Below are 24,624 nucleotides of genomic sequence, written 5' to 3' on the forward strand. Positions count from 1 at the left end.
CGAAGTGTTTGCAGTAAGAACCTCCACTCACACCTGCTTGGCTAAAACCTAACAGCAAGGCCACTCTGGCTGCAAGGAAAGCTGGAATCCGCTGTCCTTTATTCCAGGAAGTAAGGCTCCCTCCTGAAACATAAGGACTCTTGCAAGAAAGAGGGGAAAGATGCTGAAGGGGCACCCAAGGGTCTCTGTCCCAAAGGCCTCTTTTTCCCATTTGGTCTGAGCATCCAAAGATGTCACACCACAGATTTTGTGGAGTACAGTGCTCATGGCTTCTAGCATTGGCTATTGATTAGCTTTGTATTGATTAGATATTATTGATTATTCCTCATTCTGAATGCAAGAATTCCATTCCACAGCACCCTCCCCGACTGTTTTTACACAAAACTTGCCTCGCTCTCCCTGTTGGCCAAATCTAGGTCTCCTGTGTGATGATTTCTTAAATAATAACAAATACCTTAATGAGTCAGAGTAGTCATCAATAAGCCCTCCCTGTGTTCTGGGCTCTGTGCCAAGTGTCTCACGGCCTTTTCTCACTCCACTCTCCACACCACTGTGAGGTTGTGCAGTGGTGACGTTATGGTCACTGACAGGTGGGAACACCCACCTGACACGGGCACCACTGCCTGGGTCTGGCTTCTGCTGCAGAAGCTGATGTGGGGCAAGTCTGTCCTCCCACTTCTGGCACTGGGACAAGCATGTGACCTGGACTTGGCCAATCAGATGTTCCCTGAGGACTTATTGGGTCTTTTTTTCCCCCCCTATTGGTGGACATCTTGGGTCTTGGCAGGAGGTGGACAGGCAGGGCAGGTACAGCTGTCCCCAGCAGGGACTGCAGGGGCTGGTGGCCTGGCTGCTGAGGGACCGTGCTGGTGAGTACACGGTGGCCATGTTCTGCCTGGGAAGTCCCTCTGGCGGGCTTTGTGCTCTCCGCCGTCCGCACACCTTCGGCCCCTGCTTTCTTGAGTGAACTCTCTAGCCCCGCCCCCTCCTAAATACCCTTCCTTCCACAGAATCCCACTACCACATCTGCTGGGGCCTTCCATGAGCACTCTAGGACCTAGAAAGGGGCTCTTGATGTCACTTCTGTACAAAGCCACAGACTGCCCCCTCTCCATCCAACCTGAGCCCCACTGCATGTTGTCACTCTGGCTTTCTGAGTGAAAGTAGCTCCTTCACTTTCTGGCTTCACTTTCTCTCCCGTGGGGGCTACGGACCAGTCCATGGGGTTGGGAGGACTGGGGCAGATACAGGGCCATGCTGTGTCTTGTCTCCTATCAGTTCTCCACCAAGTACAACAAAATAAAGTGAAAGTCTTACTCTTCCTTCTACAAAAACAAAAGACTCCTTCCACACTGAAAAAGAGACTCCCAGGTCACCAGTTTAACAAAGAACCAAAGCCTAAAGCCCATTGTGGTTTTAGCAAGAAGCAACCACAAAATAAATTTAAAAAATAAATAATAAATAAAAAATAAAAATAAATTAATTAATTAATTAAAAAAAAAAAAAGGACACAACCACACTACAAAAATCATCCTCGGCCTTGTGCACACATGTAGACTCCTTTGAGCCCGATGCTAAGCTGGAGTCTTCAGGGGGCAGACACACCCATTATTTGACTGAGTCAGCTGAGCTCATCAGGTACAACCAGTTTAATCTATTCTCAACCACCAGCTTCACCATTAAATGACTTTCTAATCTACTGCTATTTGTTCATATAAAGTACAGTCATTTTGCCCTTAGATATCGAGGCAAATTGCTGCTTAATAGAAGTCCACACCAACTCTTTTGTGTTCACTTTGTGATTTATTACAAATAGCATTAATACTTTATCCTCAACATCTTTCCTTTGAATGTTTTATTTCAAATGTACTTTGCTCTTAAAATTTTTTTTCCTGATTATAAAAATACTTGCTTAATGCAGAGAATTTAAAATTATGAGTACAAAGACTAAAATAAAATTATCCATTATTCCATTATAAGTACAGTTGTGAAAGTTTTATTATAATACTTTTCCAGGACTCCCCTTGTCTTTCTCCCCACCTCCTCATGTACACACGGTGTGTGTGTGTGTGTGTGTGTGTGTGTGTGTGTGTGTTTCAAACTGTATCTCCAGTATTAGTCATTGGCATGTGTGTGCAGTACTGGGGTGGACCCAGGACCCTATGCATGCAAAGCAAGAGCCCTGACACTGCACTGTGTCCCCAGACTTTTATCATGAGACAGAATGTCACTAAGTTGCCCAGACTGGCCTTGAACTTGCAGTCCTCCTCCCTCTGCCTCCCAAGTAGCTAGGACTAGTGTACTTCGATTCTTCTCGTACACTATTAAAAACACTATTTTCTCGTATTATTTAATAATGATATATTTTTTGCTATTTTTGAGTAATGGAGAATGTGTGAAGCGTGCCGCTCCACCTTATTGCCAGGTGCTCCATTACTGTAAATTGTAAAATAACATTTTAGTGAGTAATATTCCTTCTTCAGGTCATACATCAAATATATGTCATCTTCATTGTTTAATTGACGCTTTATTCCCCCCATTAAGATACAAGCAGAAATAAATTTCTCTTCCTCCCCTGTAGATGCAATTTCATTTCGATCACATGTGTCAGTGGGAGCAATAAAACATCAATTAAGCAATGAATTCCTGAGAAATACATGGCATTTGATACATAATTACCCCCTCCAATCTCACTTTCCCCAGGGCCACAGTTTTCTGAGCCATTTATGCTACAGGTTTCACCCTCTAAAACAGATCACAAGCTTTATGCCCCTTTTCCCCCAGGGGAGGGCTCTTGGAGACACCCACAGAGGAGGAGGTGGGTTGGCAGGGATCTTTTAATCACAAATTGTGGCCTCGAAATTCAGAAAAGGAAACTGAATCACAAGACAAAAACCTTGCCTGGTCCCCACCTGTCTGACAGTGTTCAAGCAGAACTTGTTGGAATCATGTTGGCTTTCTTCCCACTACATGCAGGGGTTGAACTTGGTCCATGTAGAGGGGAAAGAGGAAAAAAGGCCGAGAGGAAGTCTGGGTGGTATGGGACAGTGTTCAGAGAAGGGAAGCTCCCGGGAGACCCAGGAAGGGTAGGGACCTGCTGAGAAGTCTGTGCATAGAAGCTCCCTCTCCACCCCACACTCCCTAAGCCAGGTGACCTTGGGATGCATTCCATGAAGATGGTGGAGGGTTCCCTGAGAGCTGAAGTACATGTGGGTCTGGAAAGTCTGGCTGTGTTCAGTGCCAGGAGAGATGAGCAAGTCCAGGGTGGTGAGGACATGGGGAGAGAGGGCGCTTGGCCTGGGGAGTCCGGGAGGGGCCTAGACAGTAGCACAAAGTGCACACTCAATAAAGAGTGTTTGAAGCAGCGATCACTTCACCCCAGAAGAGCCACCCAATGCCTTGGCTGAAAGTAGCACTGAAGGGAATTTGCTGCCCAGCAGCGAGCTGGGCAGGCAGGCCACGTGCTTGATGGCCAGCTCCACCGATTCCAAGAATGTTAAATGTTTGGGGGCCTCTGCTGCCTCCTGGGACCCAATGGTGGCTCCTTTTTCAGAAAAGGCAGTCACAATTGGACTCTGGTGTCTGGCAGAGGGTGGGTGGAGGGGGTGGAATGGGCTGGGCCTGAAGTGTCATTTAAGGGGATGTTTAACTTCCACTCCCTGTTTCTGAAGAGTAATTTTCTGCAGAGACAGGAAGAATAATAGGAGGAACTTGGCTCATTTTGGCAAATTGCTCCAATTTTCCCACAATCTCAGCCCCCTGTATCACCTGCCCCCACCTGTCTATTTGGGCCACTTAATGCCCTGGATTCAGACCTAATAGAGGCTGTTTGTTTGGCCCTGGCTCAAAGGCTAGACTTGTTTTCAGGACAGAAGCTGGAAGAAAAACCAATCTGGACATCTAAATCACAGCCAGGACTCATTACATAAATGATATATTTACACAATTGATCCCTTTTCTACTGGGTAATTAATTCGGCATCGGAACCCTGAACGATTTAATTGTCATATGCTTAAATGGAAACGGTTGCCACAAATTTCCAAAGACAAGGAGTAGATTAAGGAGAGGGACTTCTTTTGTCCTCGGAGTAGGGGCCACCGCCTTTCTTTCCAATATTGCCAACAAAAGGAGGGAACCCCCACCAATAGCCCCCAAAGAACAAACACATGGGGACTGCACGTTTTGGTGCATGCTTGTGTTGCCAGATTAGGCCATTTAAGGGATAAAGGTGCTGAGGGTGGAGAGAACTTAAATCTAGAAGCCGTAGATTGGGGGTCCTGCTCCCATACAACTTTGGGGGACCCCGACAGGATAGCTACTGCCCAGCTGAGTGACATCGGCAAGCCTCTCCTCTGTGCTTCAGAGCTCTCATTTACTAAGTAGACAAAACCCGACCCTGGTCCCACCTGACGTGAACAGTCAGTTTCATTTATGGAGAGTGTGCCTAGAACCTTCCATGCAGGCACTTCCCACACACCATCTCCTTTAACCCTCTCAGGACCTCCAGGAAGTGCTTTGACCACATTCATATGGCTGGAGCAATGGTCTGAAAGTTTCTGCTCCACATCCCTAAGTTCATGTATAGAAATCTCAACCCCAATGTGCTGGCATTAGGGCGTGGGGACTTTGGCAGATGATGGGGTCAGGAGGGTGGGCCCCTCGTGAATGGGATTAGTGCCCTTACTGATGAAAGTACTCTCGCCCTCCTTCACGGTGTGAGCATACAATGAGAAGATGGCCACCTGGAAGCCGGGAACAGCCCTCACCAGATGTGGACCATGCAGGCTCCTGATCTCACAGCCATTCTCCAGAACCGCCAGAAGTAAATGTTTGCTATTTAAGCAGCGCAGTGTTTGGTATTTTTGTTAACAGCCCAAACTGATGAAGAGTCCCTGTCACCACCCTGCTGTTCTTGGTCACCCTCAACCTGTGACCAGTTTCTCTTTGCTGAGCATGAACTAGGAGCCAGAACCCCATCAAGTCCATTACAACCTATAGCAAGAGACTTTTCTTTCATGACAACCCAGAGAAACTCTGAGCCCTGTGTGAAGACCTCGGCTCAATCAGGCTAATTCTCAGCAGTTAAGGACCTGGTACCTGGACTTGAATCAAGATGTCAGGGAGGGTAAATCCTGGCATATTCGATGAGAAGAGGAATCCTGGGCGTTTACTATTATTGTTGTTTCTGAAAGGAAATAATGTATACCCCTGACCACAAAGTGAGGAGGAAGCCGTGGCAGACATGAGGAAGTGCTTCTCGAAGTTCATGCCTGGCACACCCGTGAGGATTGTCAAGATGAGCTGAGCAGCTCTGGGCACACGAAGTTCTCCAGTGGGACCCAACGCCCGTGTCACAGGAATTTCTGCCATCCAGTTTTTACCCTGTGAGGGAAGGGAACATATGTATATCCTAAGCCCATGGTTCCCTTCCGATCAAAATGCACACGTGACCCCCAGAAAATGCATGGCCAGGGGTGTCCTCACTGGTAGAGCACTTGCCAAAGAAAGAAAAGAAAATGTCCTAACCTCTGTTCTATGTATCATTGCTGCAAATGGGAAAGTACTTGACTGTCCACTGATAATCAAATGGATAAATAAATTTTGTTACACCCACCCCATGTAACGCTAAACAGCAATGAAAAGAAATAAACTACAGTTGCAAAAAACAAAGTGGACAAAGCTCACAAACATAATGTTGAACGCTAAAAAGCCAGACACAAAAGAGAGAAAACAACTTGATTCTATCAATATAAAATTCAAATACAGGAAAAACTAACCTATGGTTAGGACAGAGATTGTGCTTGTTGGAAGTGAGGGTAGGGATGACTGGGTGGGAACACAAAGAGGCTTTGTGGGAGTCTGGAATGTTCTGTTTCTTAATCTGGTTATATAGGTTATATAGGGGCATTCACTTTGGGAACAATTCCTGAAGTTCAGGTCCTCATGAAGCACCTCCTCGCCAGCCTTCCAGACCTGTCCCTCCTGCTTCAACAAATCTTTCCCTTATCCAGATAAGCTTCCCAGAACCTAAATATGATCAGATCTTCTTGCTTTCTATTGAAAATCCCTCCATGGCTCCCCATCACTTAGTCCTTCAAATCAGGATAGGCATAAGAAATGCCAGAGAGCTGGTTTGTTATTTATTATGATATAACAAACTACCACAAAACTTGGTGACTTTGTTGGGTGTGATGGTGCATGCCTGTAATCCCAGCAGCTTGGGAAGCTAAGGCAGGAAGATTGCAAGTTCAAAGCCAGCCTCAGCAACTTAGTGAGACCCTGCCTCAAAAATAAATAAGTAAATAAATAAATAAATAAATAAATAAGGGGCTGTGGATGTGGCTCAATGGTTAAGTGCCCCTGTATTCAATCCTGGTAACAAAAAAAAAAAAAAAAAAGAAAGAAAAATACTTAGTGGCTTAAAGAATCTCACACTTAGTTTGGCTTGGTGGCTCATGCCTGTAATCCCAACAGCTCAGGAGGCTGAGACAGGAGGATCACAAGTTTGAGGCCAGTCTTGGCAACTTAGTGAGACCCTATCTCAAAATAAAAGAATAAAAAATGGCTGAGGACGTTGCTCAGTGGTTAAGTGTTCTTTGATTCAATTCCTGATACAAAAACAAAAACAAAACAAAAGTTACTATCTCACAATTTCTGTGGGTCAGGAATTGAGCATGTCTTCCTTGGGTCCTTGGTTTCATGGTCTGTTACAGAGCAACAATCAAGGTGTTTGCCCAGGGTCTGTATTCTTATCTGAAGGTTTGATTGGGGAAGGATGCTCTTACAAACTCACCAAGTGGCTATTGGCACTGATTCTTCTCCAGAACTCAGAGGGACCGGGCCCTGCTGACTCCTCAGGTTTGGACATCTGGCCTGCAGAACTGTGAGGCAGTGGCTTTCTGCTGTTTTAAGCTCCTCTTGTCTCCCAGTTTGTGTTATTTAGCTACAGGAGTCCTAGGGGCCATGCTAGAAGCCAGTCTGCCACAACTAACAAAAATGGCAGATTCCCGAGTCCATGTCCCTACCACCACCACTCCAACGTGACATGATGGTTTTGGCAGAGACCTGTGGATTTTGATGCAGAGTCAAGGGCCCACCTGAGAGAAGCACTCTTTGCTAGACGCCATACCCTGTCTCCTGTTCTCTGTGCACACTCCCCACCCAGTCTCTGTGTCCATACCCCAGCTGTCTCTTCTGGGTTTTGTCCTTCCTTCTCTACCTGATAACACTCATCAAGACTCATCAACATGCATAAGACTCATCAAGGAGGCTGATTGCCTCCTCCAGGAAGTCTCCCACGTCAGACCAAATCCATTGTTTCCTCCTCTGCAATCCCTGATGGCTTTGTGCCTACATATGCTAGTTGCATGGCCACTGTTCACTCCGTTCTTGGCTCCCTTCCCCAGATTGTGAGCACCCCAAAGATAGGAGCTGTGACTCACTTGGTCTTGCTTCCCAGAACCTGGCAAAGTGCTTGCCCAGACATATTGTTAACTGTATGAATGAAGGCAAGAGTCCCAAGGACTGCTCAGCCACTGACGTAGGACCTGGAGGAAGCTGCGCCTACTTCTTGCCTAGAGTCTTCAGTGATTTATACCACATGACCATCAATTGTTCTGATTGTGCCACATCCATGGGGCAGAAGGGAATTGATGGTTTGGAGAGTGGGTTATTCCTCAGCTGCAGAAGTAAGGAGTACCAAATCAAAGCTGGAAGGGAGACATCCAGGATGACAGCCTTATGTGGGTCCTGGGGACAGTTTTGCTATGGAAGGGTTGAGCTCCAAGGGGGCTGGCATGGCCTCAGTGAGGGCTGAGAGGGCTAGGCTTCCTCTGTGCTGTGGGCAGAGAGCTTCTCACACACAGGAGCTGAGCCAACAATCCCTTTGTCCCTCCCTGCTGTATAGCCATCGGCAGAAAGAGGAAGGATGTAGGAAATGTGGGGGAACCCGGCTGGGTCACTGGGCTACCTCCTTGGGGCTCCTGAGGCAAGAGACATTGGAGAGACTACATCTGCACATGGTGACTGGGAGGTAAATTTTTTAGGATCAACTTTGTTGAAATAGAAATAATGTATTATACAATCTGTCTATGGAAAGTATTAAATTCAGTGGGTTTTAGCATAGTCAGAGCTGGGCAACCATCACCACAACCAATTTTAGAACATCTTCATCACTCCCAGAAAGAAGCCCCACATCCATCAGCAGTGGCTCCCTCCTCCTCTCCTCCCCTGCATCAGGCAACCAAATCTCCTTTCTGTCTCCTCGAAGTTGCCTATTCTGGACATGTCACGCAAAAGGAATCAAACAATATGTATTCCTTTATGACTGGCTTCTTCGCCTTCACATAAAACTTTCAAAGGTTCATCCATGTCTTAGTAGTTCACTCATTTTTATTGCTGAATAATATGTCATTGTATGGATAGACCACATGTTCTTTATCCATGCATAGGATATGGTATTTTATAGGATTAGAATTCCATAGGAGCTTGATGCATCCAAAGCTGATTTTAAAATATAAGCTGGATGGGTCATTCCTCTGCTCAAATCTCTGCCTTGGGAATATTATGCACAATGACACAGATGAACTACAAAGACATTTTGAGTTGAAGAAATGCGACCTAGGAAGGTACAAATTTAGATGTTCTTTATGTGAAGTTCTAGAAGCAGAAAAACTGATCTTTAATGATGAAATCAAGTCAATGACTTTTGGAACAGAAGTTGGGGGAATTGACTGCAAGGGCCAGAAAGATCTTTTGGAGGGTATATACTCAAATACATGCATTTGCCAAAGTTCATTGAACCGTATTCTTAAGTGTGAATTCTATTGCTCATTAAATTATACTTTTTAAAAGTTGATTATGTGGAAGTTATTAATGTCAAAGTGGAGTCATTATGTCAAACCCTAACACAATGGAGCCAGGAGGTCATGAAAAAGGAGCCATCATGCACACATGCCTGTAACAAGACTTAGCATATGGAATTCCTGGGGCTGGGCCTGGGGCTCAGTGGTAGAGCGCTTGCCTAGCATGAGTGAGCACTGGGTTTGATTCTCAGCACCAAATATAAATAAATGAATAAAAATCAAGGTCTATCAACATCTAAAAATAAAATTTAAAAAAGAGAAATTCCTGCACATATCTACATGACAGAAACTATGTAAGGAACTCTTCAAAAATTCAGTGCTCCAGATGAGCCATCTGCACAAGGATGCTTGCCTGACAACTACCTCCACCAATGAGCTAATGTCAACTCCTGCAACAGGTCCCTATGACCGACCACCAACAGTCTTTGTTTCAGAACAGCTTCTGTGGACTTCTTTTGGTCTTTAGAAGCTTCCTGTTTACCCAACCCCTTTGGCTAATGTACCCGTAATCCACCAGGCAATTTTGCAGATTGCAGTCCCCTGCTATCCCTAAATAAATTCTTTCTTTGAAAAACTCTTTGGAGAGCTTGCCTCTTTCTATCAGAGAGAGAGGACATAGGAGAGACGGGGAAAGGAGTCCTCATAGGACCCTGCTAGCTTTCTCAGAGAAGACCTTCAAGAACAGATTTTTGGCCCATGGGCTCATTGTGAAGGGCAAACAATGCTGGGCATGGTGGTGCATACTTGTAATTCCAGCTACTTGGGAGGATGAGATAGAAGGATTTCAAGTTTGGGGCCAGCTTGGGCAACATAGCAAGGTCCTGTCTCAGAATTTTAAAAAAATTAAAAAGAGGTTGGAGGTGTAGCTCACTAGGAGAGAGCTCCTGTATTCAATCCCCAGTACTAAAAAAAATTAATAAATTAAACAAGAGGGACCGCATGAAGATAATAGTAGCAGTAGCCAGCATTTGCTGTATGCCTGCACTGTCCAGCTCCCATCTATCATATCTACCATGCCTCAGTTTCCTCATCTGTCCAGTGGGAGTAATAGTACCACCTACTACACCAGATATAGTGCCTGGCATAGAAGGAGGACTGGGTGGCTGTTAGCTGAAATCGCCTTTACAGTCACTCCAAGGGCACTGTACACTATTCAGGACACATATCTGATCAAGGACGGCATGACAGTGTCCCATCTCCTAGGGTTGAGTACTTTCTCAGGGTCACATTCACTAGCCAAAGGGAGGGGTTTAGGGCAGCATTCCTGACGGCCTGGAACAAGATGGGCAAGAGCTTTCCAGGGCTGGGGTCAGGGTCGCAGCTTCCCCAGGTTCACCGTTCCAGGCCTTCACCTGCTCTGCCTACAAATCAGGGACACACAGGCAGGAGACCGGAGATGTTAAATGTGACCATCAGGACCCAGGCAAATTCTGCCTACTTTAGTTGTGGGGGCTGCAGTCTGGGTTAGAAGCCTAAATAGTCCCCACTCCTCTTTATGGGTAAGGTGGGCTGTCTCAGGAAGCCGTTCCAAGAAGGACTCCATTCTGGTGGCAGAGGGAAGCAATCTCTCTTAGGGAAGTAATAGAAATATGGAAATGCTCCCCTCCCTTAGAGAAGGCCCTGCTACTGACTTCTGTGGATGCATATGCTTATGTGTGGTTTGTGCATAGTGGGTGTGGGGGTTGTGGGGCTATTTTAAGAACTCCTTTGCCAAGCCTCATTCTTTGGGCAAAAGTTGAGTATCAACCACTAGTGTTCTCTAGATTCCCTCTGCACTCTTGGCCCCTCCTCCCAAGGGAGAGAGGCATGGAAATGGCTCTTCCTGCAACCCTCTTACCTGCCTTGGATCAGCCTGTGAAACACCCTCCAGTGGTCCTATCCTTGGGGATTTGTAAAATATGTCATCAGAAGATTTTAGGTGTTCGCTAAACTCTTCAAAAACTGCTTGTGGGTATTGTCAAGCTCTCTGAAGACCCCAATACAGTGGGAACTGTGAATTCATCTAACCATGGGTGGACCCATTCCCCATACTCAGGCATTCAGGTATTAGCATAGTGTTGCCCAGCACCCAGTAGTCGGCGGATGGCACTCTGAGTCCTAAAACGACGAATAAGTCAGCCCACTCCTCTTGCGTGGAACTCACACCTAGCCTGCAGTCAGGACTGGCTCCTAAAGGCCAGGGTGCAAGGAGGAAGGAACATAGAACGTGTCCTAAAACAGGCGCAGGAAAAGCATGAGGAAGGAGGGAGGTGGGGGAGACCACTTCCTGTGATGGCCAGGTAAGGATCAGCAGAGACCTGCAGGCGATTTCGCCCTCTGCTTCTCCCGGAATCCAGACAAATATGCTTTTGTTCACAGACCGCGGCTTTTAAATGCTGTGCTCTAGGACTGGTTTCTGCAGAAGAGCCTGCAGCCTTGGTTTAGAGAATGCCCCATAGAGGGCGCTGTTTGCCAGACTTTGAATGGAGTCGTAGGCGCAGGTAACACGCAACAAACCTCGCCAGAGGGCAAGTGAACCGCTCTGCTGCCGCTTAGGACTTGCTCGAAGCAAAAGGATAGATCTTACTCTTTACCCTGCCGTTCAATTCTATCCTCCCTTAACTCAGAAGATGGGCCGGGGATGCCGATAACTAAGCAACCCCCCTACCTGGTCAAAGCGAGTGCGTTCACACACACACCAGCGCTCCCGCGCATCTCTGGAGAGGGGGAAACAGTCGGGGCGACAAAGGAAGAGTGAAAATCGGGAAACCGCGTGGCAAAGGTCAGGGGCATCTGTCTTGAGCTCTTCTCACGCCAAGGCAGACCCTATGCCCACTGAGGTCTAGTCTTGGAGTTGGGATCAACCAAGAGCCCGCCCTAGACAAAACCCTCAGCCTTTTCGGGGACACCTGCCAGGCACTCCTTTTTTCTGATTCCCCGCCCCCACCCCTCCGGTGCTGGTGATTGAACCCAGACACTCTCACATCCTAGGCACGGGCTCTACCACTTAACTACACCCCCCCCCCACCCTTCTGCGACTTGAGAAGCTTTTCCACTTCTTTCAGTTGAAAGGCGGTTTCCGTGGTGCGTTAAAACTTCAGCAAGTTTTTACGCATCTGACCCTGACCGGAGAGCTCCCACGACACGCGTGCACACGGGTAGGGGCCTCTCCTCGGCCTCCGACACCTGGCCTGCTATGTGCAGGCAATGCGCTCGCAACCGGAGTAGAACTTCAGGCCTAGAGCGATTTCTGCGGTTAGGAAAAATGACTTTTGGGTGTCCACTCCGGGTTAGGTGACCTAGGCCCGATCTCCTCTCCAGACTCTTGCCTTCACCTATAAAATCAGAGCATGAGACCCACACTGCTTGAGTCTCAAAACTGTGATTGGTTCCAATTCCGAGTTTGAATGCTGTAGTGTTTTGCATTCCAGTAAAACCCTTCAAAACTCAAAGGAATAATAATTGTTTATGGAAGAGCTGGCTACAAGGCTTCTGGTTGCCCAAGAAAAAGTAAGGTTTACTACTGTAGGTAAAGGTTTGCTGAAACACTAAATGCACCTATGGAGATTTTATTGGGGGCGGTCTGACACCCTACGACAGAAAAATAAAACATACCCACTTCTCACTTGGGGACCGCGACCAGTCGCGTCTGCCGATGCAGCGTGACCTTGCATTAGGCAATGTTCGACCTAACGAAAAGGAAAGCATTGAGGAGGTGAAGGGGCCACAAAAAGACCTTGGCTGTACCGGGTGTACCAAAGGCAAAGAGTGGGTGAAGATACTTTGCCACCTTTCTTTGACTAGGGAGTTGTCACTCTGGAAGGGACCCCACAAACAATTCTGATTCATATGATTGGTTAAATCTAGAGTCTAAAAATGCCTGCCTCGGGCTCCTCGTGCGACCCGGGGAGCTGTTTCTAAAGCCGAAGGAATAGAGAGACCTTCCTCCCAGCTGTTCCTCAGTTCCTCGGAGGCCCGACGTGGTTCTCCAGGGACTTGAAGGCCCTTGGGACGAGCTGCTGGTGTCGATGCCACAGCTACAACGGAAGCAAATACTCCGCTGTAGTCACACTGCTACTTTTAAAGCGTTAGGCAGCTTCAAACGCCAGCCAAGGAAACTTCCTGGAAGAAAGTGCTATCTTCGGGACTGTAGGCTCCAAGCTGATTCTTCAGTCTGGAGCGCGGACATCCGGAAAAGAGAAGTGCCCTTTGGCGTGCAGCGGTGGGTGCCAGAACGCTACTACCCCAACACCCCTAAAGAGTGACGCGTGAGCGTCGGCCAGTCCTGCGCGCACACGCGGGTGCGCAGAGACGCACACCCACTCCACTTCCCAAGGGAAGGCTCACTCTTCGGTAGTCCAGAGCCAAAGGCCAAGGCTACGCGGATTCCTGAGCGCGGGGCTGCAGTGCAAGGACTCACTCCCCAACTCTCTTCCTATTGACAGACGGTGGATGGTGAACCCAAATCTCTCTTCGTGGCCGCGCCCTTCTTAGCAGGCTTTGGGGACAATGCTGAGGCCACCGGACCCTAAAGGGTAGGAAAGTACTGAGTTCGTTGGGGTCCGAGGTTGCGTCCTGCCTCCTGTGTCGGAGCTAGAAGGCTCTTCAGCCGCTCGGGGGCAGCGAGCCCCTGCCAAGCCCCTGGGGGCGGGGAAGCGGCAGCTGCAAGGGCTTATAACCCCGAGGTGACCCGCGCGGGCCTGGCCCGCCCCTCCCCCCCCCTCCGCAGGCCTGGAGGCGAGAAGCGGGTCCCGGAGCCGCAGGGGGGAGAGGGAGGCACCGGCTCCCGACTAGCCGCTGTCAGTGCGCTCTGGCCGGCCGGGGGCGCCGCGGGCTCTGGGTCCCTGGCTCCTCCTGCGCTCTTAGGAGCGCTCCGAGTGCCTCTTTAGCGGGAGCCAATATCCTTTTGTGCTAATAGGTTTGTCCTCATTTGCTGCCTAATTGGACTATATAAAGCCAATAACAGGCGGGCTCTTATAGCCCGAAGCCAAAGCGCCAAAATCCGAGGGAAGGCGAGAAGGGGGCGGTGGCGGAGGCTGCTGCGGGGCCGGGGTTCGACTGCGCCTTCGTCTGCCTAATCCCATTTGCCATTGTACGCGCCCAATCGCCGTATACTCCCCGCATTTAACTTGGATGACATTTTGATTTCATCATTAGCATCCGGCGCCGGATTGACGCAGCCCCAAGCCGGGGACTGCTCTTGCTGCCTCCTCCCCGGGAGCCGCAGCCGCCGCTGAGCCGCCTCGCTCCCTCGGTGCCGGGGCAGGGCAGCTCCCCGCCCCTCAGGACCCCTCCCCCATGCGAGCCCGCCCCAGCCTGGTCCTCACCCCGCCCTCCCGCGGCTCGATTTGCGCCCGGGGCGGCCCCCGACTTTGCGCCCCGTAGTTGAGTTCCGTTTATGGTCTGATTTCCGGCCGCTTGCCTGCTCGCTCGGCCGCCCGCCTGTCCCGCTCCCTCCCTCCTGAGGACCCGGAGGAGAGGGGACCATGCCGGAGCCCGGGCCGGACGCCTCCGGCACTGCCAGCGCGCAGCCCCCGCCTCCGCCGCCCCCGCCTCCCGCGCCCAAGGAGTCCCCGTTCTCCATCAAGAACCTGCTCAACGGAGACCACCACCGGCCACCCCCTAAGCCGCAGCCGCCCCCACGGACGCTCTTCGCCCCGGCCTCGGCCGCCGCCGCCGCCGCTGCCGCCGCTGCCGCCGCAGCCAAGGGGGCCCTGGAGGGTGCCGCGGGCTTCGCGCTCTCGCAGGTGGGCGACCTGGCTTTCCCCCGCTTTGAGATCCCAGCGCAGAGGTTTGCCCTGCCTGCGCACTACCTGGAGCGCTCCCCGGCCTGGTGGTACCCCTACACCCTGACCCCCGCCGGCGGCCACCTCCCGCGACCTGAAGGTACCGACCTCTCTTTGAATTTTCGTTCTCCTCCCTCCCTCCCCGCGCCGGCCCCATCCCCTCCTGGCGCTGCTTATCACCGCCATTCTGGGATCCCCCACACCCGCAAACCCAGTGTTTGGCTAACTTCCTCCCACCCCTGGCCTGCAACTCCTGCCAGCGTGCTTGGTTGCGCTGTCCGGGAATCCAATCCCACTTGGTGAGAAAAGAGGTGGAGTTGGAGCCGGGGGCGCGGCGCTTCTCTGGAAAAGTGGCCTCCGGCTTGACTGGGGTGGCTTCGGACGGCCAGGGCTGGAAATACCGACTGAAAAGAGGGGTTGTCTCGGGCGGACCCAATCGGATGGCGAATCTTTCTGCGGGCCCCTGGCAGGGGAGCCGAGGGAACGCAAGGATCGGCCGTGCTGCTAGTATCTGCCCGCCTGTCCTCGGGAGGAGGGGGATCCCAGGACACGGCTCCCTTACTCCAGCCCAAACGGGAAGGAGAAGGCCCGCGGGAGCGGTGAGGCCTCAAGGCCCGGAACCTGGAGGCCGGCGCGGGTTGAGCCTACTGGCCCCTGGGCCTGGCCTAGCTCACGGCTGTGTCGGTGTGCGTGTTGTGTGTGCGTCCGTCTGTCTGTCTCCGCAGCTTCGGAGAAGGCCGTCCTGCGAGACTCCTCCCCGGCCTCGGGCACAGACCGCGACTCGCCCGAGCCTCTGCTTAAGGCTGACCCCGACCACAAGGAGCTGGACTCCAAGAGCCCGGACGAGATCATTCTGGAGGAGAGCGACTCCGAGGAAGGCAAGAAGGAGGGCGAGGCGGCGCCGGGCGCGGCCGGTGCGAGCGTAGGGGCGGCGGCGGCGACGCCGGGCGCCGAGGACTGGAAGAAGGGCGCCGAGAGTCCGGAGAAGAAACCCGCGTGTCGCAAGAAGAAGACGCGCACGGTCTTCTCGCGCAGCCAGGTCTTCCAGCTCGAGTCCACCTTCGACATGAAGCGCTACCTGAGCAGCTCAGAGCGCGCCGGCCTGGCCGCGTCGCTGCACCTCACTGAGACGCAGGTCAAGATCTGGTTCCAGAATCGCCGCAACAAGTGGAAGCGGCAGCTGGCCGCGGAGCTGGAGGCGGCCAACTTGAGCCACGCGGCAGCGCAGCGCATAGTGCGCGTGCCAATTCTCTACCACGAGAACTCGGCGGCCGAGGGCGCGGCGGCCGCGGCCGCGGGGGCCCCGGTGCCGGTCAGCCAGCCTCTGCTCACCTTCCCGCACCCGGTCTACTACTCGCACCCGGTGGTTTCGTCCGTGCCACTGCTACGGCCGGTCTGAGGCCCGAGAGGGGAGGGGAAGGGAGCGCCCGGCCACCTTCCCAGACCCCAGAGGAGACTGGGCCGGGCCGAGGGCGGCGAGACGTCCGGCGGCCTTGGGAACGGGGCTTCGGCGCTCTGCCTGGCCTCCCCTCCCCCAATCGGTAGAGTTTTGTAAGTATTTGCAATGTATTTTCGTGCAATTCATCCCTAATGAATTTGAGGCGCTTCTCCTCTTCCTTTTGGTTGTGGTTACTAAATAAGAAAAAGCAGGAAAAAGACAAAATTTCCAGGTCAAACATTTCGACTAAAAGCTTTTGTAGAGGGTTCAGCCCTTCCCTTAACTTTGCATTGAGCAGTGACTTTTTGGTTTTATTTTTATAGAAGGAAAATAAGCGCAAAATCCTAAGCCCTCTAGTTTATTCATTTTCTATGGAGCGATTTTCAGAGTCCAGAAAGAGGAAGAGTTCATATGGTAGTGCTTTTATTTCTGGAGTTCTGGGTGTGGTTCTTCCTCCCCACCTCCAATCAGTTACCTCTGGCGTTTTCAGAGGCTGAACCGCCTCTCCTAAGAACCCCTACTCGGCGGCGCTTTTCTCTCCTTGAGAGGTCTGTGGCAATTAATCTCATCTCTCTCCCTTTGTGACCGAAGAATCCTCTACTGAAGTGTTGAAGGGAAAAAACAAAGCCAAAAACCAGAACTCTGGAAATTGAAACAACCCCACATCTGGCGTGGATAGAATGGTCTTATTTATTAGTAGCGTTTATTTGGGGGAATTTCACTTGTCAGTAAATTATTAATATTACTATTATTACTTTGTTCCCTATTTTAAGAGAATGCTTTTGATTTTTTAAAAAAACTGTATCTTTTATCCTCTCCTCCTGCCTTTTTGTTCCGCAGTAACTCTTGTACTTTGACCTGTGCAATACTGTACAAAATTTCCTGAGAGCCCTGCTCCTTCCTCTAAGAGGGAAGCAGATTTTTTGCAGTATAATTTCAGTCATTCGTTTAGAAAGAGAGAATTAAGCAGGGGGAAAGGGAAAAGGAAGAAAACAAGGACAGGTAGCAATGCTCAAAGGAGTAAGTTAGGCATACTGGAGCGCTTTAAGTGAAGGACAATCAATTTAGGAGAATTTTAACTTATTTGATAAATGTACAGATTTCTTGTAAAATTCACCCTCCAGCCGGCAGGGCTCCTCGCTCTGCCACCCAATCTTGTTTTCTTTCTGTCGGCTACACCTGTTGTTCTGCAGTAGTTTGTTTCCCCTCATCCCCCTCTTCTCTTCCTGGGTTCAGTCCCTTTTTAAGAAAAAGAAAAAAAAAAACCCACAAAATATTGTTACACTTAATGTTGTCGTGAACTTGAATTAATTAAAAAGAAAAGAACTAAGTTTTCATGTTGCCAGAGTGTGTAACTTTGGATGATTTTTCCCAGAGCAGGTGTCTCCGAAACTCTTTTCTGTCTCCCCCTGGCTGCCTCTGAGCTCAGTCCGACCTGGAGGCACACCCCTATAATCCAGCAGGCGGCGGAGACAGAGGCGGCTTTGTTCGCGACCAGGGGCGCTCTCTCCCCAGTATCTTCCGTGGCTTGAAGTGCCTTGGGAGCAGGAAAGAATGGGGTGCGGGAGGGGTAAAGACCTAGGTTTATCTAGCTTGCGGAACTGAGCGAAGCGACAGCTTGGAGCTTAAAGACAGCATTTTAAAACGCAGAGCTATAGCCTACCGTTCTGTGCCCAAGCCACGGCTCCTTCCCGAGTCGGCGACTTTCTGGGCAGAGCATCCTTAGGATGTCTGGCTAAGAGCGTAGTGGCTCTGGTTGTTCGGGGGTGTTGCGGGGGAAGAAGGGAGTGAACTTAGAGTTTAGCTTCACTGGAGGCCAGTTGCCAAAAGCACCTGGGAGAGGCCGGGCGGGAGATGGCAAGCCCTCTGGGGAAGCCCACCACCTCTCGGCAGGCAGCTCCCACTTCTAGGGCAGGGAGGCTTCAGCAAGGCTTGGGAGAGCTGCCGCCGGTGTGCGGGCTCCGGACTGGGCGCTGTGCTCCTGTGCCAAGTGCCAGGGACCAGAAACCACCTAGCTGTGACAGCCGCCACGGAGAGAACCGTGTCCCCTCCTGGCCAACCTTTCTCTGTCCACCGGGGCCCAAAGCATCGACAGCCTTTCCGTGTCCCCTGTCCTGGTCGGCGACAGGCTAGCCTCTCCCGCGGGCTGCTGGGCACCGGGCCGCCACGTAGTTGGTGGCAGCTGGAGAGGCCGCCTGGAAGAGCTGGTCGGCCCAGGGGAGGCCAGGTGCTTGGGAGGCCCTCGACAACCAGCGTGGCCGCCAGCCTTCAAGCCGAGGGTGTCAGTGCGTAGCCCCGGCAGCTTGCGTTTGAAGCTGGGGAGCCAAAAGGGGGAGATGAGGAGCCCAAGCCGAGAAGAGTTCTGAGAGCACGCGGCAGGACACCACCGCTGGGGAGCGCCTGCTTGCGCCGCCCGCCTTCCAGCGCGTTTCAAGCTCCTCAAACTCAATCGACACAATTGAGTCTACTGTGGCTGAAACGAGGAGTATCGTTTTCCGTTGATGGAAAACTGCCCCCAAATAAACCGGCATGCGTATTTATGGCAAAATTTTAGCCCGGACCCCAGTGAAGATAGATCTCTCTTTATTTCCCTCTGGTATGGAATAAAAACGAGGGCATGTGTCGTAAATGAAAAATAAACAGAAATTCGGGGTCAAAATATGTCGTTCCTTGTGTTACCTGCAAACATACTGATGGCTTTTACTGTTGGCAATACTAACTGCCGGACAGGCCAGTAACAGCTCATTAAAAATGATGTTGCAATAGCAAACACGTCCTTAGACTTTACAGCCAGAACACGATGTTATCAAACGCCAAGAAAATACTTCTTTATTTGTTTGGATTCTAGAAAACGGTTCTTGACTGACCCGGTCTTTACAAAGTCGAGAAATAACTGGTTCTCCACAAGCACAGTTTATCCTTTGTCCTGCTCCCAGCAGCCTCCCTTTCCCTTCTGTAGGGGAGCTCTGCTGCCCTGGCCAGAGCTTTCCTCCCGAGAGATATAGTGCCTCCCTGGGGGAGGAAGTGGTGCTGGTTTGAGCGAGCCTAGAAGCTGAACTAGGTGGGAAACCTCTTATGCTTGCTGGCCGGGCTGCCGTTCTGGTATTTCTCCCAATGCAAGAGAAGCTGAACCTGGGTGCAGGGAGGTGGACCGCAGAAGTCACTCTGAGTAAGAAGCATCCTAACCTCAACTGCAGCTTGTTCTGAGGCTTTCCCATCAGGAGAGGCCAAGAAACCACCTGATGGGACTGTCACATCCGAAGAGCGGGCTGGTGTCATCTTATTCCCCCACCCACTCCCATCCCGTACTTCCGCAAAGATTTCTGGGAGGCACTGAACTATTCACTAAAAGGGTGCTTTGGGGAAGAGTGGCAGTGCCTCCTGAAATTCCTCCTGGGCATCCCACAGGGGAAGTCAGGGCAGTGCGTGTCCAGGACACTGAACAGACACCCATGGTTTTTTCCTTTCACTCCTCCTTCAGATTGTGGAGCCCAACTTTCTGCCTGCCCTAATTTCCGATTCTTCCTGAGCTGCACCTCAATTAATCTTCAAGTCTATGCAATCTTCAGCTTTGCCTCTAAATCCTTTCTACAGATTCCCCTGTAAACAACAGGATGCTTTCACACTTGACATAAACACCACACACACAAACACACACACACACACTCTTTATATTTCCTAACAGACAACATATCCTTGGGCTTCTAGTACACACGCTATGTTAATTTAGCATCACCTCTGTGACCAAGGCACATAGTTGGACACTTTGTTTGAGGTGACCCTGGCAGCTGGTTTGCCTCTGGCTGAGGCAAACTGGGAAGAATTCTGGAAAAGGATGAGCAGGGATCCTGGTGGCTCCTGAAAATCCCTGGGAAGGTTTGTCTTGTGCAGCCTCTTCACAAGCCATCTGGTCAACTAGTGGAGCTGCCTACCACCCACCACCGATCCTCTACTATGATGGTCCAGGACCTCACTCAGAACCAAGATCCCCATGGTGCTGGGCTCTACTGTTCTCAGAGGCTTTGAGTAGCGCCTCTAGGCCCTGGGAGACTGCAGAGCCAGCGCCTGAACTGTTTCTATTGGCAACACAGATGTATTTCTTTTATTTGGTAGTAAATAGTGTGGGTGTGTGTACATCAAACAACGGCAAGACAGATATAAACTTCCCCCCTGCCACTGGTGCTCATTCAGAGCAGGACACCCCTCTGCTCCAGGCCGGTCAGAGCCAGAGGCCCCACGGGAGAACCCCAAAGCGCATAGGTCTCCTCGTCTGAGATTCTGGAAGTGGAGCTGGGAGAAATAAGAGAAGGCAAAAAGGTCGGTGGGATTTGCTTTCCTTTTCCTAGGGCTTCTCGCTGAGCAAGCGAGATGAGGGCAGGAGTCGAAACCGCGGCTCCCCTAGGGCTGCTTAGCTCGCAGCCTTCCAGCGCTTTGCTGAAGCCTAGCTGGTCTACTTGCCCAGCTTTCACCCTTCACCCGTATAGGTGGGACATCTCGGCTCTCCTGGACAGCTTCCAAGGGGGCCCGAGCCTTTGCTGGATGGAGCCGGTCCCGCCTCTCCAGGTCGTCCATGATCAGTGACCCAGCTAGGGGACCTCTTTCCCTTAGTAGTCCAAACTCCACAGAGCATCTAGGGGAAGATCCCCCTACTGGTCCTCATGCGTCGAGGCCATGGCGCAAGAACTGAGTCCCAGAGAAATCCCTCCCAGCCGCCAGGCAGACGCAGTAGCAAGGCCGGCCCTGGCGAATATACGTGACTCTGCAGGACCCAGACTCCTCCTCTCAGCTTCCCGCCCACTCGCAGGCCGCCGCAAGGACCTGTGCAGGTCCGGACTTTAGGGCGAGCCATCCCTAACTCTTGGGTGTATGCGTCTGGAAAAGTATACGCCTGTTTGTGCACGTGCATGCGTCTCCGTATGCAGAGAGGATGGCGTTGACCTTTTGATCTACAAACGGGGAGGGGGTGATGGTGGAAGAGAGGAAAGAGCTGTGAAGACAACGGGGCTGAGTGTACTTTGGAGCACTGGCTGGCACCTCCGACGGGGATCTCTCCCTCAGCCTGTTTCTCCTGGGGAAGTACTTTGAAGGAGGATGGGGTGGGCAGTGGCATCTGAAGCTGGGAATCCGGCCCCAGACGGCAACAACACCCTAATTCTCAGTGGGACTCATTTGTTTTCCGCTTGGGAATCCTCCCCCAGGCTTCCAACTCCCAGACTCCGCAGAGTTTCATCAGCGTCTGGGCAGTCTCAGAGACCCCGGGCCAGCGACCGCTGGAAGCCGCAGCCTGCCTCCTTGGGGAGTTCCCGAGAGAGGTGTGCATTGGTTGTACTCGCCCAGATCCTTTCCTTGGCTGCTGCTTCAGGCTGCTCCAGGCATTGCCTCTCGAGGGGGAAATTGTCCAAAGTCTGGGTTGCTGGTGTTCCAAAAGGATCCCTTCCGGTTGCGATGAACGGAGAGGAAAAGGAAATGGGGGAGAGGTGTAGAGCGAGAGCGAAGTAAAGAGCGAAGGGGAGAGCTGTGTTGCGCCCATCACCGAGGCAGGAGCTGCGAGGTGGAGTCACCTGGTGTGTCTCACCCCAGCGCTAATGTCTTAAAGAAATATAAAGAATCTCCATCTCTGGTGAGCTCCTTCGCTGCCCTCGCCCCCCTTGGTGATGGAGTACACGCATCAGATTTTCATCAAAGTTCTATTAAGTGAAACATAGGTTGCAGGGCACCCTTTGATTGAAACAGTTTAAATTTTAATTGTGTTTTTAATTTGACATATAGTTGCAGAAAGGAATGACACTGCGTCGCCAAGGGGCGGTCGATTTTCTTAATTTCTCCCAGAGGAATTGATGAGTCTATCAGGCCACTAGATTGGAAACCCATTAAAGCTCTCTGGTTAGGCTGTTAATTGGAACTTGATGGATGTGGGAGGGGGGTGTCGCGACTCGGCTATGCTGATCCAATCTTCATGACTTTCTGTTTTCCAATAAATTACACAATTCATTTTCCAGCCGCAGATTACATAAATTGTACACCTCTGGGGCTCTCTTTTTCAAATAGGGAGCCCTTTTCCCCAAAAGCCTATTGCGAGATGTCATTTGCACCAAAGAACGAACAGCAGAGGCCCTTGAATGAAAATCGAAACATAATCAACGTTTATACTTAGAAAATTTATTGAGATCATTTTCTCTGGTATTTCCTTATTTTAAAGTTTGGACGCGCCATATATCATAATCCACTCGCGTAAAGGGGGGGGGAAGGCTGTGTTTAATATTTATCGAAGCTTGATTCCAAGATCAAACTTGTTTATGACTTCATCTGTCATTTCGGAGGGAGACTTCTTCCACTATTACCCGGCTCAGCCAGCCTATTTCCCGACCGCCGCAGAGCAGAGAGGATCAATTTTTATTAGGCTCCTCGGCAAGTTTGCTCTGGGCCGCTTTAATATTGAGCAGCGGCATAATCTCGGGACCTAAACTTTAAGCGTTCTTTCAGCCTCGGAAAGTTTATCATTCCTTGGAACCCAGTTATTCCTTATTCCTAAGAGGGTGTGAGGGGGGCCATCCCAGAGACGCGGAAGGCAATCCTCCAGGGGGTCGGCTACTAGACAGTGAAGCAGGGAGGGGTGGAGCTACCCCGAGACTAGGAGGGTGGGGCGGGTGTGGGGTGGTACTGGGTTGAAGGATTGCCATTCTTGGAGACCAGGTGTCAGTGGTGGAGAGTTCGTGGGGGTGGGTTTTGCAGCTACCCTGGGCCCAGGAGAGGGCGTCTGGCCTCTGCGCTCTGGGCGAAGTCTTGGAGATCCCCGAGTGCCCGAAAGGGGTGCCTACGAACACAGTGTCTCCGCCCTCCAGGCTCCTGCGTTGTGACTGCCGTCGGTGCTCAAGGACTACTGGAGTCGAGAAGAGCGAAGAAGAGCTGTAGTCCAAGGGGCGGCAGAGCGGAAAGTCTGCTCTGTATTCACTGGTTCCGCCTTGGTCCCACCGCCACCAATTTCCTGACTGGGGTGGGGCGGGGGGAGAGAATGTTTGTTGAATGAATGCGTGTAAGTCAGCGTTTATCTCCAGGTTTAAATCGTACAGGGTATGGGGGCGGAGGACGTGCCTCTGTAACGGCCAGACCCTCAATGCGAACAGGAGACCGGGCAGGCGGAATAGGAGGCCAGATGGTTCCTTTTGACTTTCCAAACCAACCCTGAAAACTTCCAGGTTGAGTCTTCCAGCCCGGTTTCCCTAGTCGGCTTTCCCAGTCTCTTGCTGGTCTCGGGTCTGGGAGCTGCTTATCCGAAGCCCACCTCAGAGGTCCCGACCCTGCCTCCCTTCCCTGAAAGATGTCAACTCTTTGGGCCTTTGACCCCATACATACACCAGCCCTGCAGTTTCCAGATAACTAGGCTCCTTAGTCCTGCCTTCCGTCTTTCTCCAAGCTCAGTGTCTATGTCCGCTCTTCTCCTCTCCCCGGGGGGCGTGGCATTTGCAGTGGAACAATTTTGAACATCGTGCTTGCTTTGCCTGCTCGACCTATTCACTTTTTCTTCTGAGCCTCAGTTTCCCCGTCTGTACAATGGGGGAGATCTGCATCAAGTTTGCTCTGAGGATTAAAGTGAACCACGTCGAGGAGGCCTCAGTATGTTCCTGGCACCAACTACTAGCTAGCTCAGAAAGGTTCAAACCAACTCTCCCTCCCCCGACCCTGTGCTTTCTTCCCCAGCGGAGTAGCTGGCTCTGCCCCCAAAGTGGACTGACAGATTCCTTCCAGGTATTGCCTTGGATCAGGGTGCCTGCGAGAGGCCGGGGGTGAGTGAGAGTTGGACATTTCTTTCCTTGAATTTCCCCTCTGCCCCGGAGACGAGCGGGAGCGCACCGGAGGGGCTGTGAGGAGACCCCGGAGCCTGCGCCGAGGCCGAGCATAGGAGGACGCGCAAATTGTATTTCAGCATCGGGTCCTTCCGGGTTAATGAGCTGACACCATGATTAAAGTTGACCATTTGTAATGTGTCTCGACCCCGCCGCCGAGCCCTGAAGAGGTTAATGCGGTGACGGAGGCCGGCACCTGCCCCTCGCCGGCCTCCCGGGCCGTGGCGCACAGACCCTGGCCCCCGCCTCCCCGCCTACCCCTGTCCCGGCCGCGCTGCTGACTCCTAATCAATTAGCCCATTAACGAGCCCTTCGAGGAGTTAAGTAGGGAGTTCTGCCACTGGCAGGGCCGCAGTCGGTTACTCACCGAGGCTAATGATATTAAAAGCGCTTTACTCAATAACCTGGGAGCGGTGCAGGAGAGGAAGGAACTGCATCGTCATGGTGCTGCTTCTGGACATTTGTGGGGGCTGATTCCACAATCTCTCCTCACTCTTGGCTGTTGGCGGGGGAGGGGTGCACTTTTAGAGACAAAGCTTCAACCTCTTGGCTGAATGGTTGGAAGCTGTAGCCCAAGTGGGGGGTTTGCCTGGGCGCCTTGGGCCTTGTCTTATCCCAGTTTCGATAAAAATTAGTTGTGCAGATGACTGTGGCCCCCAGCCTTTTGCCGGTGCCGGAATGATTATAGATCAGATAATAGCTATGCTAGGAAT

General features: G+C 51.4%; 1 protein-coding gene across 1 annotated transcript; it reads left to right on the plus strand.

Annotated features, from left to right (window-relative positions):
- Positions 1 to 14,329: 14,329 nt before the first annotated feature.
- Hmx3 (H6 family homeobox 3) lies at positions 14,330 to 16,028 on the plus strand. Its single transcript, XM_047553896.1, has 2 exons — positions 14,330 to 14,729; positions 15,355 to 16,028. Exons 1-2 carry the CDS (start codon positions 14,330 to 14,332, stop codon positions 16,026 to 16,028), a joined length of 1,074 nt encoding a protein of 357 aa, XP_047409852.1.
- The last annotated feature ends 8,596 nt before the right edge of the window (positions 16,029 to 24,624 follow it).

This window comes from Sciurus carolinensis, chromosome 5 (genome assembly GCF_902686445.1).
Source record: "Sciurus carolinensis chromosome 5, mSciCar1.2, whole genome shotgun sequence".
Lineage (NCBI taxonomy): Eukaryota > Metazoa > Chordata > Mammalia > Rodentia > Sciuridae > Sciurus > Sciurus carolinensis.

Bases quoted from the DNA above. Each gene is read 5' to 3' on its own strand.
- Hmx3 (XM_047553896.1), top strand. From the start codon at position 14,330: ATGCCGGAGCCCGGGCCGGACGCCTCCGGCACTGCCAGCGCGCAGCCC. The intron at 14,730-15,354 runs GTACCGACCTCT...CTGTCTCCGCAG, and splicing joins CCACCTCCCGCGACCTGAAG to CTTCGGAGAAGGCCGTCCTG.